Genomic DNA, 20,564 nt, shown 5'->3' on the forward strand with positions numbered 1-20,564 from the left:
TTTTATACAGATAACGAGCTGAGATTAGGAGCACTCTCTTAAAGGGAGTGCTCCTAATCTCAGCTCGTTACCTGTATAAAAGACACCTGTCCACAGAACAATCAATCAATCAGATTCCAAACTCTCCACCATGGCCAAGACCAAAGAGCTATCCAAGGATGTCAGGGACAAGATTGTAGACCTACACAAGGCTGGAATGGGCTACAAGACCATCACCAAGCAGCTTGGTGAGAAGGTGACAGCAGTTGGTGCGATTATTCGCAAATGGAAGAAACACAAAATAACTGTCAGTCTCCCTCGGTCTTTGGCTCCATGCAAGATCTCACCTCGTGGAGTTTCAATGATCATGAGAACGGTGAGGAATCAGCCCAGAACTACACGGGAGGATCTTGTTAATGATCTCAAGGCAGCTGGGGCCATAGTCACCAAGAAAACAATTGGTAACACACTATGCCGTGAAGGACTGAAATCCTGCAGCGCCCGCAAGGTCCCCCTGCTCAAGAAAGCACATGTACAGGCCCGTCTGAAGTTTGCCAATGAACATCTGAATGATTCAGAGGAGAACTGGTTGAAAGTGTTGTGGTCAGATGAGACCAAAATCGAGCTCTTTGGCATCAACCCAACTCGCCGTGTTTGGAGGAGGAGGAATGACCCCAAGAACACCATCCCCACCGTCAAACATGGAGGTGGAAACATTATGCTTTGGGGGTGTTTTTTCAGCCAGGGCATTGAAAATGGGTCGTGGATGGGTATTCCAGCATGACTCAAAACACACAGCCAAGGCAACACAGGAGTGGCTCAAGAAGAAGCACATTAAGGTCCTGGAGTGGCCTAGCCAGTCTCCAGACCTTAATCCCACAGAAAATCTGTGGAGGGAGCTGAAGGTTCGAGTTGCCAAACGTCAGCCTCGCAACCTTAATGACTTGGAGAGGATCTGCAAAGAGGAGTGGGACAAAATCCCTCCTGAGATGTGTGCAAACCTGGTGGCCAACTACAAGAAATGTCTGACCTCTGTGATTGCCAACAAGGGTTTTGCCACCAAGTACTAAGTCGAAGGGGTCAAATACTTATTTCCCTCATTAACATGCAAATCAATTTATAACTTTTTTGAAATGCGTTTTTCTGGATTTTTTTGTTGTTATTCTGTCTCTCACTGTTAAAATACACCTACCATTAAAACTGATCATTTCTTTGTCAGTGGGCAAACGTACAAAATCAGCAGGGGATCAAATACTTTTTTCCCCCACTGTAAGTATGTGACCCCAGTCAAAGAAGATGTTTATTAAAAAAATCCAATTTTTTATATTAAGTATTTGAAAAAGCAATGGAAAGGCATGGCTAAGATTAGAAAATTAGCTTTGGTTAATATCCACCATCCAAAAGCACCTTTACCACACTGTGCAATTTGTGATTTTCACTTGATGAAAAATAGTTCTGGTGTGTCTCCAGTACCTTCTGTCAGCTTTTCTTTTATTTGTTTATTTTAATTCCTATATGAATTGTACTTTAAACAGCCATGTGAGAATTTTTCATTGCTTTAAGGGTGAGGAGGGGTGTGTATTTGTCGTTCTATCACTGTGCTGAGTGCCGGTCTTGGTGCCTCGCAACTCGACTCGCTGAGGCAATTTCCCTTCTCCCTGCACTGTATGTACTACTGAACTCATGCTAGCTACACTGACTCACTCTTTCCAGAGGGTTTGGCAGCAGTGGACACCACTTCCAGAGCACAGATGACTATTTCAAGCTGCACAGCGTTCAGTCCCTTCCACTTTCTCCCTCTTTGTTCAGTCAAGGGCTGGTGGCTCTCCTATTCTACAAGTCATCTGTCACCCTTCTATTATCTTATGTTGTTGTTACTGTAGACTGGTAATTATTGCTAGGTCCATGGTCAACAACAAAGCACTAGCCCTGGCATATCAGGCTCTTCCAGTTCCACCGTTGACAGTAACACAAGTGTCTCACTGGAAAGTTCTCTGACTGACTGTTTCTGCCTGGCAGGTCATGAAGGAGGTCCAGAGTGCACTCACCACCGCTGCTGCTGATGACAGTAAGCTTGTTCTGCTCAGTGCCGTGGGCAGCGTTTTCTGCTTTGGCCTGGATTTTATTTATTTTATTCGCCGGCTAACTGACGACAGGAAAAGAGAGAGCACTAAAATGGCCGAATCGATCAGGTAAAGGGCACTTATGTTTATTTCTGCTTATTCATCAATTGATTTTTGATCACTACCGAATCAAAACTTGAGGCACCCGATTTGTTTTCTCGTCCACTCGAAAGCCTGTAAACGCAATGCAACTGTTCCATATTTAAACTGCTTAAAAGATAAAAGTCAGGTGATTATTACTTTCAGTGTTATTATTATTTTTTGTTTTGTTTTTAATTAAAGTAAATTGATCTTTAGGAGGGATTTCACCTGGTTTTTACTTAAGGCACAGGTGAAATGGGCAGGTTCAAATGTGCATATTTTACTGGTTCTGTGTGCATTTTCCCACAATGCTAAATTCGTCTTTGTGTGGCTGAAAGGAACTCTGTCTTTCCACATTTGAGTCTGAACTTGATTTCAGTGTAATTTAGATGCATTCCAGCTGTTGTTTACTCGCATCAATTGGAGCTGTCACAGAGTGGAAATTACAGCCGCCCGTTACGCCGAACCCAGGCTCATAACTGTCACTGGAATGTATTATTTACTAATGCAGAATGGCAATGCATCACCACCCTGGTTACGGGCAAATCTGTGCTGTGGCTGCTTTATAGCTCATTTCTTGTGTCACGATTTATAGGTGACACAACAAATGTGTGAAGTGTGGAGAAATCGCACTGAAAACAGATAACCCTTTCATACACTGTGAAGTGTGACGGAGTTTCTTATGCACAAGATCAGACTTGCGTGGTGAATCCGGTTGCCAGGTTTCAAAACCTTGTAGAACAGGGTTGGAAGTGGCAGGTTGCAAAACCACCAGAAATGAACTGTTACTGAGTCCATTTCGCATTAGTATCCCTGCATGATTTCTGCATCGGGAAATGGATGTTAGACTATGGCTGTCTTGGATCTGTTAGACCAGCCTATAAAGTAAGTAAATGTAGTCTGGCATAAGGATTAAAACATCCCATGAAAGAAATCCTGCTTTGTTTTTCAGAATCCTCATCAAACCAGGCTATTGATTACATCTAATTGTTAGCAGTGCTATTCCCTAAGCAAGAGCAGTCTGAAGCCGTCTCATGTGCTGTAGTAATATTTAATAAGAGGCTAAATTCTTCTGTTAGTCACAGTACATATGAACATCTTTGACATTTGTTACAATATATGTTCTAATCGTCCAACGTTGGGTAATCGGAGATGAACACCGATCAGAACAGACATTCGTGTGTGTATGCAGGGGCCTGCAGATGTTTTGATAGCTGATGATCAAGGATGTCTTTCTTCCAGTCGCCCGTCTAAACCTAGTGTGCTTTTGCATTATTCATCAAATGGAAAACTACAGGAGACTGAAAAAATATATATATATATACTCACCTCTTACAGTTTTATGACAGTGGTCTCGCACTCTCTGGATTCACTGGGAAGTTCAGCAACCAAAAAATAGTCCTATATTGATTCATGACCATTCAGAAACAAACACAATTTGAATCTCATGACACTTTTGTCAGATGTGTGTAGGTAATATTACAGGGTTAAGCATTCTGACTAAAGGATTTGATGATTGTGTGTTCGTCATTCACAGGACCTTCGTGAACACTTTCATTCAGTTCAAGAAACCGATCATCGTGGCGGTGAACGGGCCGGCGGTGGGACTGGGAGCCTCCATCCTGCCCCTGTGTGACGTGATCTGGGCCAATGAGAAGGCCTGGTTCCAGACACCTTACACCACGTTTGGGCAAACACCAGATGCCTGTTCATCCCTCACGTTCCCCAGGATCATGGGGGTGGCTTCTGTAAGTACACGTCATGGTGAATTCAGTCCTTTTCCTCTCTCTCATCCCTGGGAATGCTGTGCTTCTGGGGGCTCCTTCTCAAACACCCACAAGGCCACTTGACACACCACACCATTTCTCACTCAACAAGCATTCAGATTTTTTTTATTTTTTTTATTTTTTTATATATCTTTTAATATTTACTTGCAACACTCTCTTTCTCAAGCACATATGTGATTTGTCTACAAGATGCCTTCATGTACATGCAGTACTGTGCAAAAGTTTTAGGCAGTTGTGAAAAAGTAAGTGCTTTCAAAAATAGACATGTTAATAGATTATCAATTAACTAAATGCAAAGTGAGTGAACAGAAGAAAAATCTACATCAAATCCTTATTTGGTGTGACCACCCTTTGCCTTCAAAACAGCATCAGTTCTTCTAGGTACACTTGCACAAAGTCAGGGATTTTGTAGGCATATAGTCATTTGTGTGATTAAACAATTATACCAAACAGGTGCTAATGATCATCAATTCAATATGTAAGTTGAAACACAATCATTAATCATTAAATGCGTAGATTTTCACACCTGCCTAAAACTTTTGCACAGCACTGTATGTATATGCACACAACAAAGTCAGTCTTTTAAAAAAAAAAAAAAAAAATTCAGCAGATTTGTGCTCATCTCTAAAATGGCCCATGTGGGATTGATTAAATGTTGGAATTCGGCCAAAAATTTGAAAACTCTCAGGTCTGAATCAACCGCATAATTCCAGGTTACTATCCGAAGTAGGCTGATCAAAAAAAATCCACACAATGCTTGAGTGCCGTCCTGAACCATTTGCTGGCACTGTGAAGCAAATCTCTCTCCTTTCTTCTCCCCAGGCTGCAATTTTCACTACGTTTCACTACATTACCATAGCAACATGTATACACTTAGTTCTCATTAAGAAGTCAGAGCATGAAAGCCACATGAATCAAAGTCATGAATACAAGAACTTCTATACCAAAAATATGGTTGAATATTAAAACGATCGATTTGATTAATTTGATCATTATCCAGAGCTCTAATTAATTGTGCGTTTCATGAAGGATATGATGTTTTTTTTCCTTGGGTTATTAAGTATATATTACCCCTTTTGTACAGCCTTTGTTATCACCTGGACCTATTCAAGAAAATGGAACCTTAATCACCTTTGCTTTGTACAATCATCACCATGAGCCTTTATCAATCCACTTCTGAATGAAGGCTCCCCAAGATGTTTCCACTTGCTGTTATCTACAGCTTCTCTTTTCCATGTCACGCCTGCAAAGTTCATGATTTTATCTTCCCGTTTTCTATGTGGTCTTTTTTCATCTCTTAGGATCCATTCAATAGTTTCCTTTTGTCCATCTTTGATCTGTTCTTCTTGTAATGTGTCCGGCCCATTTGCCATTTTGACATTTTCAAGTCACATATTTTGGTTTGTTCTCGGATGCACTCATTTATTTTTCCATCTCCTCTTGTTATTCCAAGCATATATCTTTGTGTCGTCCACAGTTTCTGTATCATTTTTGCATTAAGGTACCAGGTTTCAGAGCCACGAGGGAGCACTGGTTGTTTGCATTGATCAAATACTTTGCTCTTCAGGCAAATGTGTAGATTTCCTTTCAACAGCGTGCTGTTTCTTCCAAATGCTCTCCATCCCATTTTCACTCTTCTTTTGATTTCTTCCATAATATCTCCATCTGCGCTGATTAGTTGTCCAATGTAGACGTAACTTTATACTACTTTGTGTATCCATTGTTTTACTTCAATTTTAGAACTAGATGAGGCCAAACACACTGTCAGGTTGTGCTGGCTGTGATGAAGTACAGTGAGGGGAAAAAAGTATTTGATCCCCTGCTGATTTTGTACATTTGCCCACTGACAAAGAAATGATCAGTCTATAATTTTAATGGTAGGTGTATTTTAACAGTGAGAGACAGAATAACAACAAAAAAATCCAGAAAAACGCATTTCAAAAAAGTTATAATTTGATTTGCATGTTAATGAGGGAAATAAGTATTTGACCCCTTCAACTTAGTACTGGCAAAACCCTTGTTGGCAATCACAGGTCAGACATTTCTTGTAGTTGGCCACCAGGTTTGCACACATCTCAGGAGGGATTTTGTCCCACTCCTCTTTGCAGATCCTCTCCAAGTCATTAAGGTTTCGAGGCTTGGCAACTCGAACCTTCAGCTCCCTCCACAGATTTTCTATGGGATTAAGGTCTGGAGACTGGATAGGGCACTCCAGGACCTTAATGTGCTTCTTCTTGAGCCACTCCTTTGTTGCCTTGGCTGTGTGTTTTGGGTCATGCTGGTCATTGTCATGCTGGAATACCCATCCATGACCCATTTTCAATGCCCTGGCTGAGGGAAGGAGGTTCTCACCCAAGATTTGACGGTACATGGCCCCGTCCATCGTCCCTTTGATGCGGTGCAGTTGTCCTGTCCCCTTAGCAGAAAAACACCCCCAAAGCATAATGTTTCCACCTCCATGTTTGACGGTGGGGATGGTGTTCTTGGGGTCATTCCTCCTCCTCCAAACACGGCGAGTTGGGTTGATGCCAAAGAGCTCGATTTTGGTCTCATCTGACCACAACACTTTCAACCAGTTCTCCTCTGAATCATTCAGATGTTCATTGGCAAACTTCAGACGGGCCTGTACATGTGCTTTCTTGAGCAGGGGGACCTTGCGGGCGCTGCAGGATTTCAGTCCTTCACGGCGTAGTGTGTTACCAATTGTTTTCTTGGTGACTATGGTCCCAGCTGCCTTGAGATCATTAACAAGATCCTCCCGTGTAGTTCTGGGCTGATTCCTCACCGTTCTCATGATCATTGAAACTCCACGAGGTGAGATCTTGCATGGAGCCCCAGACCGAGGGAGACTGACAGTTATTTTGTGTTTCTTCCATTTGCGAATAATCGCACCAACTGCTGTCACCTTCTCACCAAGCTGCTTGGCGATGGTCTTGTAGCCCATTCCAGCCTTGTGTAGGTCTACAATCTTGTCCTTGACATCCTTGGACAGCTCTTTGGTCTTGGCCATGGTGGAGAGTTTGGAATCTGATTGATTGATTGCTTCTGTGGACAGGTGTCTTTTATACAGGTAACGAGCTGAGATTAAGAGCACTCCCTTTAAGAGAGTGCTCCTAATCTCAGCACGTTACCTGTATAAAAGACACCTGGGAGCCAGAAATCTTGCTGATTGATAGGGGATCAAATACTTATTTCCCTCATTAACATGCAAATCAATTTATAACTTTTTTGAAATGCGTTTTTCTAGATTTTTTTGTTGTTATTCTGTCTCTCACTGTTAAAATACACCTACCATTAAAATTATAGACTGATCATTTATTTGTCAGTGGGCAAACGTACAAAATCACCAGGGGATCAAATACTTTTTCCCTCACTGTAGTACTTGGCTTAAATGCCATCATTATGTCTTGTTCTGTAGTATTAAATTTAACTCAACTGCTTCTCAAAGGGTTCTGATGAGCCATCCATCCTTGAGCCTCCCATTTTATTTTAGGTTTCTTATTTTATTTTATATTTTATCAATTTGATATATGTGAGACTGTGCTCTGCTTGTGTTTGTTTCCATGTCTTTATCACACAGCCTCTGTACTGGTCAAAATCTCCCAAGCATCCCAAATACTAAAACCCAAAACACGTTGGGCCCCATGATCCACACATAGCGAGTTGGAAGGGCCGACTGTAACCAGGGTTTCACTTATGTGCTGTATGGTTGGCCTAGTGTTTCTGGGCTCTGGTAAGCTCAGTCAGCCACGGTTCCCGCTGTGTGGTTGGCCTAGCGTCTCTGGGCCGGGGTGAGCTCAGTCAGCCAGGGTTCTCTTGGTGTGCCGCAGGGTTCAAAAATCAGCCCTGGTGATTTCTCTGGGAGATGAAGCAGATGGCCTGCCAGTGTGAGTTTTAGATTATACTTTCATGTTGTTCTAGTCTTTCCTGTGCCAGCAATGAGGGGCTTTAGTGGTGGGCCGAGATAAGTGATTGCCTATTCATAAAAACAAGGTGTGAAAGACTAAAGGTGTTGCTGAAGAACATTAGAAACCTGCAAACTTTCAACTTTACATCCACCTTAAAATAATTATTTCAGTTGGGTTTATGACATCATCCTTAGGGTAATCCATCTAGCCTCCTTTTCAAATTCAATGCTTTCTTCTTTTCCTTTTCCTTGGCTTTCAAACTGTAAAAGCCAGCCCACTTGGCATTCTGCACTGGAAGGCTGTGATTCAATTGAACATTAGCTGTAAGTATGCCCTGCTTCACAGTTATTGCTATCAAATTTGTATCGATAATATTAATCAGATTATTTTAAGACATCCATGAATGGTTTGAGAATCCCTTAACTAATGTAGGCTATTAATCCCAGCTTTAACATGTTCTCTAGTATATGATTATGTGACTTCAGCATCTCAATGATACAAAGGCTGGTTTTGGAAACTCAAATAAACTTATCTCAAATAAATTCACACCATATACAGTCGGAGAGCCCTCCTCTTCCTTGACCTGAACTCGGGAAGCACAGACTAACAACGGGCACAACGTATGTGGAAATATAGTGAAAATATTTGCTTGTACTAAGGGAGAATCCTTATACTGCTCCAATGCTTCAGCTTGTGCAGGGACATTAAATGTTCTGCGTTTTGCCTCTCATTGGCAGTGTGGTGTGAAAGTGTACTGCCATCTTAAAATGAAGTGTGGCAAGCAAAACTTGTACTGAGACTATGATGATAAAGAAGCCAATGCCCTCCACCTTATATTAATTTCTGTGTAGTGGACAATAATAATTTATTTCTGTCTGCTAGTGTTAATCCCGTTTGTAAAACACAGCACACAACAGATAAACAAGGAAGTATTTTGAAAGTAAATATCGGTTTAAGCGGATGTCCTATAGCACACAAGCCACATCAAACTTTTTTTTTTTCTTCTTTGTTTCCCAGTCACTTGTCACCGCTATAGCCAGGAATGTCTGATTTTCTATCTTGAAGTAGTGGCAACATCAGTTATGAATTACATCAAACAATTACATGTTAATCCCTTACAACATTTCTTGTGAGGTACGGGCCATGTCCGATATGAAACAGTGTGTTAGATCTGTGGTTAAAAGACTGAATTTAGACGGTTTAGACACTTTATTAACACAACAGAGGCAATTGGAGATTCAGAAACCAACCAAAAACTGTGGTGTTCTATGCTTATTAACATCTAAAGTAGAGACACAAATGCAATGTCCATTTTGTGGATGTGTGGCTTGTACGTCCATTACACTAACAATACAATTACTTTTTTTAGCTGAATGAAACTCCATTCTTTCAGTTCATTGTAATACAGGGTCTTGTGACAGCATGTCTGACTGGGTGCTTCTGAAATACTGGACCTGATGCAGCACTACGATTCACTTTGGCCATTCCAGCACTAGATGGCAGTAATCATCCACGAATAAAGAAAACCTTCTACTCACATGTGGAGTGCAGTCTGCAGCCCAATTCATTCTTTTCTTTTTTCCCTCTCTCTCTCTGCTTCTGCCTCTGCCTCTGCAGACAAGTTATTCAAAATGAATGTTCATAATTCTGTCCCCTTGGATTCAGAGGCAACATTTTATGGGGACACGCAGAAGAGGCTGTTAATAATGAATAATGCTGACCGTTTGGTTGTTCATGAGATTTATTTAAGAGTTATTGAAGTAATAGCTGGAGAAATTTCACACTAGTGTCTAATGGGTTGTGGTGTACAGGATGTCTTAATGTATAATCCAAACTAGTATGACATTACGTACTCTTATGTGGGGGGAAAAAATTGGTCCCACTGTCTGCATTTAATAACTAGTTTCCAAGTATTAGATCTCTGATTTCTGGTTGTTATTTCTTTAATGGAAAGTCTATAGCAACTTGAAACTTTCCTTTGTGTATTTCTATTAATATAATGTGCTGTTTTTTAAATGGCTCATGCATTTCATTTGCAATTCAATAACTTTTATTTTTTAGATAGCAACTTTTCATGTTGAGCAATGCACTTAGTCAATTTCAGGTTATAAAAGTACAAAGGCAATTTGCAGTACAAGAGTAATGTGGATCCTTGAGCTCTGAAAAGGGTCTCAGACATTTTAATTTTGAGAATATGAAGAACAAATGAACAGGTTCTTGGAGTTTTCCTGGTTAAAACATGAATGATGTATAGTGTAATCATGTTTTGTTTATTTGAAAAATTTTCATTACCCAACAATCACCCTTTTTGTGAATATTTTAACACTTCTTTTCACCCCCTTGCATTTTTCACACCTTCTACAAATCAGATCACCAAGAAAAATTCTCCAACCGAGCACCTGTGTAAATTGGTTGTAAATATCTGGAGACACTCTTGTGTCTAATCCATGCTCATTTTAAAAACACATTCTTGTAAACACACTGAGGTTTGAAGGGTTTAGCTTTGGTTTGCAATATTTTCCAGATGCATGGCCTGGGTGTAAATGTCAACACAGATCAGAAAGTGTTAAAAAAGCCATAAAAGTCAACGCTAAATGTTTCACCTTTTAAGGCAGAGTTCTCAAACTTGCTCCCTGGAGACCCCTAATGTCTTCTGACATCTGTTCCAACCTGGGCCCATGCATTGCACTGCTCTGATTGTCTGGTTAACTCTGTGTTCAGTAATGGTCTCTGTAGACGACAAGTTGTTATAGGTGGGTGCACCTTGGATCAAAATAATGTGTTTAGCCATAAATAATACAAACACAAACTTTCAAACCAGTATTGCTAAAGCACTTAGATTAAGGAAGTAATTGGAATGAAAGCCAGAAGACACTGCAGTCCTCTGGGAACAGTTTGAGAGCTTCTTCATTTTCTTAAATGTAAAAATAAATTAAAAATACAACTTAATTAAAAACGGCCAAGACCCTTTTCAGTACTCAAGGACCCACATTACTAATTTCTCTTGTGCTGCAAATTGCCTGAATCTGAAGTGCTTTTGAGGTTGTGCTCAACATGACAAGTTGCTATATAAAAAAATATAAAGGAAAATGAGTTGCAAATAAGTAAAAAAATATATATACTTTGCATACTTTAAAACTACTGTGGTTTCAGTCTTAAGTGCTGATAATACACCAGCTGTTTATGGTGAGCAGCCGCAACCTCTGACCTCTCCTCTCTTGCCCACACAGGCCAATGAGATGCTCTTCAGCGGCAGGAAGCTCACGGCGCAGGAGGCATGTGCGAAGGGCCTGGTCTCTCAAGTGTTCTGGCCCGGGACCTTTACTCAGGAGGTGATGGTGCGCATTAGGGAGCTAGTCTCTTGTAATTCAGTTGTAAGTCATCCTTTAATTTCTTTTTAATTTGTAACATTTCACACACTTAATTCTGCACTTTATACGGATCATACAGAATCCAGCTGAATATATTTTACATCATCATGCTGCATGGTTTTGTTTTGTTTTTTGTTTGTTTTCGGTTTGGGGGTGCAGGTTTGATTTCGTTTTTAGAAATAGTTTTTTTTATTATTTATTATTATTTATTCTCTTAGGTGGTCTCTCACTTAGGTCTTTGTTTCTTCCAGTAAGATTAGTATCCGTTCATGTATCCCTAGGCTTTCCTACTGTTTCCTACCATAGACCGCCCCCAACTGCTTTTAAAGCTGTAATTAGTGCTGATAATCAAAGTTTGCTTTTCCCTGGAATCCAATGACCCTTTCCAGTAAAATGGCGTGTGAAGGAGCAGTCGGTTAGCTTTCAGTAGTAATCTGGACAGTTTTTTTAAAATCAGCTGAACTACGCAAACTGCAGCTTTTTACACTAGCAATACTTTGGAACAGTAAGCATGCCTCTGTGTAAGTAATCCCAAAATGAACATGCTTTCCTTATGTACTTGCCTTTTTTTTTTCTCCTTCACACTCATCTTAGTTTTGCCTTGGCTGTATAGGCCTCTGCTCTTAGTTTGTCAAGATCCATAATTCCCAACCCTTGTCCGGGGCCCTACGGCCAGGTCCCTCCAGGTGTCTTTGCAACCTTCTCGGTTATTTAATGGAAACCACCATTGACCTCGTAATGTGCTCATTCTGACTATTTATTAGCTGACCAAAAGATGGATAATTCAAATTCATTTTATATTTAACTTCAATTCTCCAGCTGTTTTAAAAAAAAATAATAATAATAATAATAATAATTGACTGGGAAATTTGCATCTCTCTACTTTTGCTGATCTGGGGTAAAGCCATTCAAATCTTTGTGAACCATTTTGAAATTTGAAGTTAAATATTTATTTCAAGTCAGGCCCTTGTTTTTCGTTTGCTCTTAAAATAGACCCATAAGTACAGAAACTTGTGTAATAATAGTGTAATAATGTACAATGATGTCTTTGCCATATGCGAGTGTAAATAAGCTGTATTATCAAGTGGAAACTTCTTGGAGAGGTCTTCATCCAGCAGTGGATCAACAAAGGTTGCTGCTACTGCTGCTTACACATGTATACAAGTGGCAAAGAAGCCATTGTACATTATTACACCACTACAAGTTTCAGTCCATGAATTAAGATCTTCATAAAGTTGACTGTAGTGTTACTGAAGTACAATAAGTAATTCAAACCCTTTGAAGGCAGACATATTTCAGATCTTAAATATTAATATACAAGTTCAAGTTCTGCAGTGTTAGTGTAGTGTCCCATAAATAGTTTTGAATAATGTACTGGATCTGAGAAATGACCCCCTGAGCAATACCCAGAGCAGCACATATTTATAAAGGCAACCATGAGAGGGACATTAATGCTGCTCCTGCAGGAGCTAGACAAGCTTACTTAACACATTTACATGCTATTGTGTCTGGGGTTCAGACATGCAAATGGCATGAGACCAGTGGTACGGACAAAAGAGCATGCAGAGTTATAATAACTGACAAACTGAATCTCTTTATTTAGGGCTTTAAGTTAATACTTATGCTACTTAAAATAGTGAAAGAGAAGAAGCACATGGTCCTGAAAATGATTCAAAGGCACAGAGCTGTATAGAAGCTTGATTTTCATAATCGGTCAAAAAAAAAAAAACGGGGTGGAGTTGGGCCAGGCGTAAACCCTGCTGTGTCTCAGTCCAGCATGCCGTTCTGTCCAGAATCATACTCTGCAAAATACCGTTAGCACAAACGCACAGGCAAGAAACTAAAAATCAGTTTTGGTTTTGAAACTCTGTAAGGGGTCAAATCAGACCACTTTCTGCAGTAACTGTGTGGCCTGTGTGCCCAGCTCACTGTATGATGAGCTCTTGTGTTGCATCTGCTGCCCTGTGCTGATTGTCAAAATGTCCTTGGTGTCAGTCAGGACGTTTCTCATCTCTAGCTTTGATGCAGATCCGTGGTGCCGTTTTTCTCATCTATATTAATGTCTGTAGACCTGAAATATGGGCTCAGCTGTTCTCCGGGCATCTCCCGGTCCCCAGCACTAACTCAGTTGGTGTTTTTCAGTTGGGATAATTGGGGCCAAGCCATTTTAGTGTGGGGTGTATTTGGCCCACTATTCCTGGCGTCTATCAAGCCAGCAGTCTGTTCAAAACTGCTTCACTTGACTTTTATTTTTTCTTCTTTCGATTGTCTCTACTCTCGGAAATGCCCTCCTTGAGGCAGCAATCACAGCATCTCTCTGTGATGAAAAAAGAAATGAAATAGCAGACAATTACAAGGCACCCACCCACACGAGCAGCTGTGCAGCGCTTTTTACACAGCGGGGCTTCAGACCAATTTGAACGAAAATGAGCGGCTGCTGCGTCCCATCCGAGAGTAGCTCTTCAGATCTAGTCCGTGCCGAGGGCTTCCTGAGGCCCATTCTTACAAGAGGCTTGTAATGTGGGCTCTGCTGGACCCTGTTAAACACTCCCTCCCGAGGGTTCAACAGTATGTGGTGATAAGCACTCCTCAGTACATTGAGGTGACTTTCAAACCCAATGGAAGCGGTGAGCTGTGTGGGCATTCCCAGGGGCTGCGCGTGGCCCAAGGGCCCTAGCTGAGCTCAACAGAGATCGGTCAGGGATTGTTATTGTTATATTCGAGGAGGAGGAAAGCGGGTGATAGAGAGCACCCTGATATTCAGTACTGCTTAGGAAAAGTGTGTGTTCACTTCCCAACACTTGTAGGTTTTTATTCTTCTTACTGGTTTTCCATTTCTTGCATCATTTGAGGTCCCAGAACTATAAAACTTTAATTTTTTATTTATGTATTAATGTATTAGATTAATAATACATTTGAGGCTGTTAAGTAGAAGTGAAGTGGCACCTTTTCAATTTTTTTTTTTTTTTCATTTTTTTTTTTTCATATCCGTCTTCATAATGTGACTGGTAGTTATTAGCATGACTGATAACTACACGTTATTCTCTAGACATGGCTGCAGCAAAGGGGTTTTGTACGACTGTGTCACAAAGCCAGTGCTCTTCAGATCTGTCCCGGCCGCAGCGCAGGCGGTGGCTTGGAGAGAGCAGCTGTTCTGAGGCCTGGGTTTGCAGAACACTGTCACGAGGGACGAGACTCCGGGTTCTCAGGGGTGGAGAGCGGGAAGGTGTTTTTCATTCCACCTGAGCTGTTACCCTGCTGCACCCTGGTCAGTTTGCCATGGCAGTATTGGAGTATGAACAGGCTTTTGTTGTGGTTGTCCCAGTAGTTTTTCCCCATCGTTTCCTATGGTGTCAAAATGTTTTCACTGTGCTTGACTTCACTGGACCCCTGAAATACCATAGGGTACCTGGATGAATCTCAAAGGCATGTTTTCTGTGGTAGAGTGTAGTGAAGCACAGTGAAGGAGTGGTAAAACTCTGGGGAACCACAGTAAAATTAGGGTGCAACCACAGTATTTACAGGTGGTACATTTTCCAGGGTTGATGTGCACAGGGGTTATGATATAACTGATGTACTGATTAGATGACGCAAAGCTGCTTGCTACTGTTACTGCGGCCTTTCAGGACTGGAGAGGGGCCCCGGCGTCTTAGAGGGCAAGAGCAAATCTGCTAGCTGGCCATTCCATAAATCTTTACATTCTCCTTTGTTTTGTCTTCGTTGTGCATCTCTCCCCCGCCCCAGGTCCTCCGGGAGTCCAAAGCTCTGGTCCGCAGCACCACTAAGGCAGCACTAGAGCAGGCCAATGAGAAGGAGTGCGAGGTCCTCAAGCGGGTGTGGGGGTCCCCCCAGGGCATGGACTCCATTCTCAAGTACCTGCAGAAGAAGATCGACGAGTTCTAGGAACTGCTCCACGCCCCCTGAGTTAATTTTTTATGTTTTTGTACTCAACAGAACTGCTGTGCTGTGTGTGTTGCAAACATTTCAGGTTTTTCTTGGGGGGAGTTTTTTTTGGGCCCAAGAGAAAAGCAATGCCAACCCCAAAACATTTTTTTAAACCTGGGAGCTGCGAAACCAGCACACCCTCCCTGCTCCTCAGCCTAATGTGCTTTATCAGCTACATGGACCTGCTAACATTGGTACTGTAATACTTTTTTAATAGTTTTTTTGTCCGAGTCCAGGTGGTGGGGGAGGGTCTATCCTGTCTTAACAGGAGAGAAAAAGAAAGAAAAAGTTGGATTGATGTCTATTTTTGTATAAGGAAGAAACAAGCCTTACGATTTCGCTCGCAGGAAAAAAGGAATTTAAGAAAACGGGTCAACGTTGTGTCCTCCCTAGAAGGCTCAAAGGCCACAGGTTTTAGTCTGTAGGACAGAAAGGTCACAGACCGGACCGTCGGATTGACGCGCCGCTGGGTCATCAGCTCCCTCTGGAGACCCACGATGCATCTGGTATCCACTGAGGGACTCGTCTCGACCAGCTTCTTTTCCACACGTTTTTCCTTTTCCTTTGGAAGATACCGTTTCCTTAGAAGCATGAAGAAACCACTGGCTCCTTCAAACGCCTCTTCTGTTCGGCAGTATTAGACACACGAGACGAGTAAACTTAAGTTATACCAAGTGTTTTGCTTTTTAATGTAGTATTTTTGGTCTAATTTCATCTAGTTTATTTGCTTATACATTTACAAATGAAAGATTATTATTATTTTTTTTTTTTACAGTTTCAGGATGAATGATATGTTACACCAAATATTTTCTATATGTAAATGTATTTTAGTTTCACTTAAAAATATTTTTATTTAATAAGTTAAAGAAGAAGATAAACACTCTCACACTATTCAGATTCCTTCCATGAAAAGAAAGCAAAGAAAAGAAAGAATGGAAAACCTTTTATTCTTGATGCAATGGATTGTTATCTGTACTGTTTTTATTTTTTGTTTTATCTTTAGGGGCTAGACATGAGATTGTGTTGGCAAAGTCCAAAGTGAAGGATTTTCTGCACTACCATAGAAACTAAAACTTAAATCTGTTATAATGTACTATTTTAATAATATTCATTACATTTATAGTCTGCAGTATAGTCTGGCATTTCTTAAACAATGTTTCGAATTGACTCACTAAGGTACAACTGATCTCATTTTTATTTGTATTTATTCACTAAGCAACAACATACTTTCACTTTTTATACTTAATACTTTAATTCTGGCTGTGAGATTTTATTGGTATATTTTAAATATTGAATTTAGGTCTTTGTCAATACTTGGATTGTTTTGTGGGGAAAAAGCTCCTTTTTTAAAGGCCCCTTGGTAAAGTGAAGACCTTTAATGAGTTACATTTTAGCTTGAACTAAAATCAGGTTAAAACCAGAATAAATGTACACACTCTCGCTCACATGCACTCTCGCACTTGCGCACACACATTTAGACACATTTGAGTTAATATTGGAGATTTCTGTGGTACAAAGATCAAGTCCAGTGGTTATTCGCTTCTAATGTCAATAGCATGCCATTTTGACTTGAGGCATGAGGCAATTTCCCACAAAATGACACCAGCCTGCCTGTGTAGCTCGCTTGGGCCCTGAGATGGAGATGGAGACGGAGCCATTTGAATGTCCGTGTGATGCTAAGCAACTCCACAACTGCCGGTCCAAGTCCTCGGAAATGAGAAATGTAGCCTCTTCTGTGAAAGACAGCAGTTTTTAAAGAATCAGTCAGGACTTATTTCAGTCGAAACCATGCAGTGTTGAGGGTGTGCCATCTTGTTGGGGAAGGACGCAGCTCCCACCGTGCCTTTATCACTTCAGTTACTGGAAAGACTAAGCCAAGGTGCTCTCATCGTCTTGGAATGAAATGGATGGAGAATAACTAAGCAACAAAGTCAAAAAGTCGTTTCCTAAGACTTAATACTGTCATTGCCAAATACGTTTGATCAGCTTGGTCCCCCAGAACACAGGGCTGGTCTGTTGAAAGGGACCCAGAGAAAGGAGGAAGATGGGGACATCGAAATTATATAGTAATCCCCTCACAGGAGCACGAGCTGCTGGTAGAATCTGTGAATGAGTTTTGAATTAAAAACAACATTGTAGCTTTCATTTTAGGTTAGATATCCTCTAATATTCTCTCTCTCCCTCCCCACAACTTTCCTCAGTATTGTAATTCACTGGAATACCAATGTGCACTACTTCATCAGATGAAATCCGTCACTATAACTTTCTGCTGAGGAGGGATCTCGTCTCATAATGGTGGTCTTGTAGTCTATCATATTTACCTTGATCTGCCCTTGACCTTAAATATAAACTTTCAAAAGACTGTCATTAACTCGGATTCATCAGCTAGTTTGTAGGGTCTGTAGGCGGGGTCAGGTCTGTGTCATAGTCAGTTGGCCGCCTTTGTCTTAAAAAGAGGAAAATGTGTCACTTTTTTTTTTTTTTTTAAGAATGTGTTTAAAAAGAACTACAACTGTAACTTTTTTTTTCCTCTGGCGTAATAATAGGGGTGAAACTCTAAACGCGTAAAAGGGCTTTGATGAACACTGAAAAAAGTAAATAACTTCGACTGCAATACTATTAACATTCAGGTCATCCGGATTCTACGTCATTATATTCACTGCTTTAGGATTGATCTAGTAGAGAAAATACATTTATTTATATATATATATATATATATATATATATATATATATATATATATAAATAAATGGTTTTCGGGTGGGGGGGAGGAGTTGCATTGTCAAGTGCAATTTTTCTGATCTTTTGAATTATATAAAGTCCACACTTAAGGGGTATTTCACCTATAAATATTATATAGATAACTTTTGCTTACTTGTCAGTATCCCTTCAGTGATGAATTCAGATTCGATTGCTTTGAGGATTTGTGTGCCAGAGGTCGATTTTTAAACGGATTGTAAATGTGAACCTGTCTCTCATTTCAAAGGCTGTAGAAATGTGCTGCTCTGGACAGTGCTGAAAGTGGTCCCTAGCACAGCACTTTCAGCACTGTCCAGAGGGAAATTTGAACAATCTGTTCATTCAAATTTCCCTTCACTTCAATACTACTCCTACTAACCATAGGAATAGAGAATGTATATCGTCCTAAAGGGCTGTGGAAGCAGAACACTCACCCCGACACTCAAAGTCACAAGATCACGGTCTAAGATCCTTCTTCCAGCCTCTGAAGTGACAGGCGCGCGTTGACCCCATGTCTCAGTTCAGAGTGCCCTCCGGAAGGCAATCGACTCCGAAACCGATCATAAGAGAGCGTCTGGAGAAAGTGGAGGTATGTGATGCAATTCTGACGGGTTTCCGTGGACCCTGTAAGCCCTCGGGTGTAACGGCTCACAAGCACCCCTGGCTGGGACACCTACAAAACTGGTTTGACTTTGGACTTTGCCAACACGGAATCCTCGTGATATATATATACATACATACAAACAGCGCATTATTTATAAACCTGGCATTGTGATCCCACCCCAGTGTACATATACTTATTTTGCATTCCTGAGGAGTGGGTAATATTTTCTGACTGCAGGTATCTGGAACTACCTGGGTTTTATGAATTTATCTTTCTGAATGTATGGTAGAGGGGAGTATATATATATATATATATGTATGTATGTATGTGTATGTGTGTGTGTGTGTACATATACATACATATATATGTATGTATAAAAAATCTTTAAATCAGACCTTATTTTTGTACAGTCAATAGTTTGTATCTGACCTGGCCCTGCTCCCTTTTCACATTGGAAAACTGTACAGTGTGTATATCTGCATATCTGCCTTTATCCTGAACTCTTGGTACAATATTTTTTCATCTGTGGGGACCTATTTTTTGTTGAGTAGTTTGAGATATAAATATAAATATATATATATATATATATATAAACTGTACAATCTGTAAAGTTTTTATAGATTAATAAGTAAAATATTCAGCTGTGAAAGAACTGGTTAAAAAAAATAAAATTATTTCATACATTATATACAAAATGTGAGCTTGTATGTGTGTGTAGGTATGCAAGGCATTTCAGTTAAAAAGTGTTATGCTCCTGTAGTGTTCACATCATTATGTTCAGATCATTAATGAATGCAACTAATCAGTGATTGTTCAGTTTGTCCTAAAACACCTTTTTCATTTCCCTCTGAAACAATAGATGGGTCTCATGAATTTTAATATTTAAACACAATCCAACCAAACTGGTGTAATGTTTCAATAACAAAATAATTCATATTTTCACGTCTCTTTGATGGTTGCTGTATTAAGGCGTGAGCACGTCCATTTTTGCTCCCAAGAGACGGGCAGTCTTGTGGCTCAGGCAGGGGTGGGTAGTTCAAGCCTTCAAGGACTGGCATTGCCCAGCCCAAAAGTAAAAAGGTGCTTCACCACTTCCCAGCACTTGCATTTCCTGCTCTTTTTAATCAATCATTTGCCCAGACTTTTCCAAGGATGTTTTGCAGGAACAAACACCAACTATTTAACAATGAATCTAATATCTGGTTGCAAAAATAATGATCAAAGGTCCACCTCAGGACAGTGATTAAGTTATATTGGCCAAATGGAAAATGAAGCAAGGGAGGCTGCACTAAAAGGGGACTGAATTACTGCAAGCTTTTCCCAATTCTCCAGCACTCCCTGCTGCATGAGTCACACGCACCCCAATTTCAAACGGCTCAGTCGGTTGTGAATGGCAGTGATGTCAAGGCTGCACATGTTTTTTGGTCAGTAGAATCAGGGATATAATACCACACATTTACCCAGGTCTATCAACCCCACCACCTCCCCACCAGACCCCTGTGGGAATGTGCTGGTTACAACGGGAGTGTAGGGTGAAACATCTGGTTTCCAGCACAGACTTCTGAAATGACCGCAGCGAGTGGCATGCACTCCGCTGCCCCTGTCTGTGAGCGAGCACGTCCCTGCGTGAAGCCCCGCAGTGAGGGAGCGGAGCACTGCATCATCAGACTGAGTAACAAACATGCATTTATATTTCCACACCGGTCCAATACAACAACTGCACAGATATGTTAATACAAATGTGTACCACAAAAAATACTCATCCTGTGTCTGGTGCAGCTGTGCATTTTAATCTCCCCGAGTTGGAGAGTGGCGCCGCCCAACTGGTGTAGGACAGAAAATGGCAACAAGTTGGAAATTGATCCCTCATCCATCAGGGCACAATCCTTAAACTTCCCACCCCACCCCACCCCACTCCACCCCACTCCACTCCACTCCACCCCACCCCACTCCACTCCACCCCACCCCACTCCACTCCACCCCACCCCACCCCACTCCACTCCACTCCACCCCACCCCACCCCACTC

General features: G+C 41.0%; 1 protein-coding gene across 1 annotated transcript in view; it reads left to right on the top strand.

Annotated features, from left to right (window-relative positions):
- cdyl (chromodomain protein, Y-like) overlaps window positions 1-16,316 on the top strand; it is an 83,217-nt gene extending 66,901 nt beyond the window's left edge. The window contains exons 4-7 of the mRNA XM_066724263.1: window positions 1,999-2,171; window positions 3,721-3,931; window positions 11,109-11,252; window positions 14,994-16,316. Of these exons, the coding sequence (XP_066580360.1) occupies window positions 1,999-2,171; window positions 3,721-3,931; window positions 11,109-11,252; window positions 14,994-15,152 (687 nt within the window). The 3' untranslated portion in view covers window positions 15,153-16,316. The remainder of the gene's footprint in view (window positions 1-1,998; window positions 2,172-3,720; window positions 3,932-11,108; window positions 11,253-14,993) is intronic.
- Window positions 16,317-20,564: the final 4,248 nt, after the last annotated feature.

The sequence above is a fragment of the Amia ocellicauda genome, chromosome 2, assembly GCF_036373705.1.
Source record: "Amia ocellicauda isolate fAmiCal2 chromosome 2, fAmiCal2.hap1, whole genome shotgun sequence".
Lineage (NCBI taxonomy): Eukaryota > Metazoa > Chordata > Actinopteri > Amiiformes > Amiidae > Amia > Amia ocellicauda.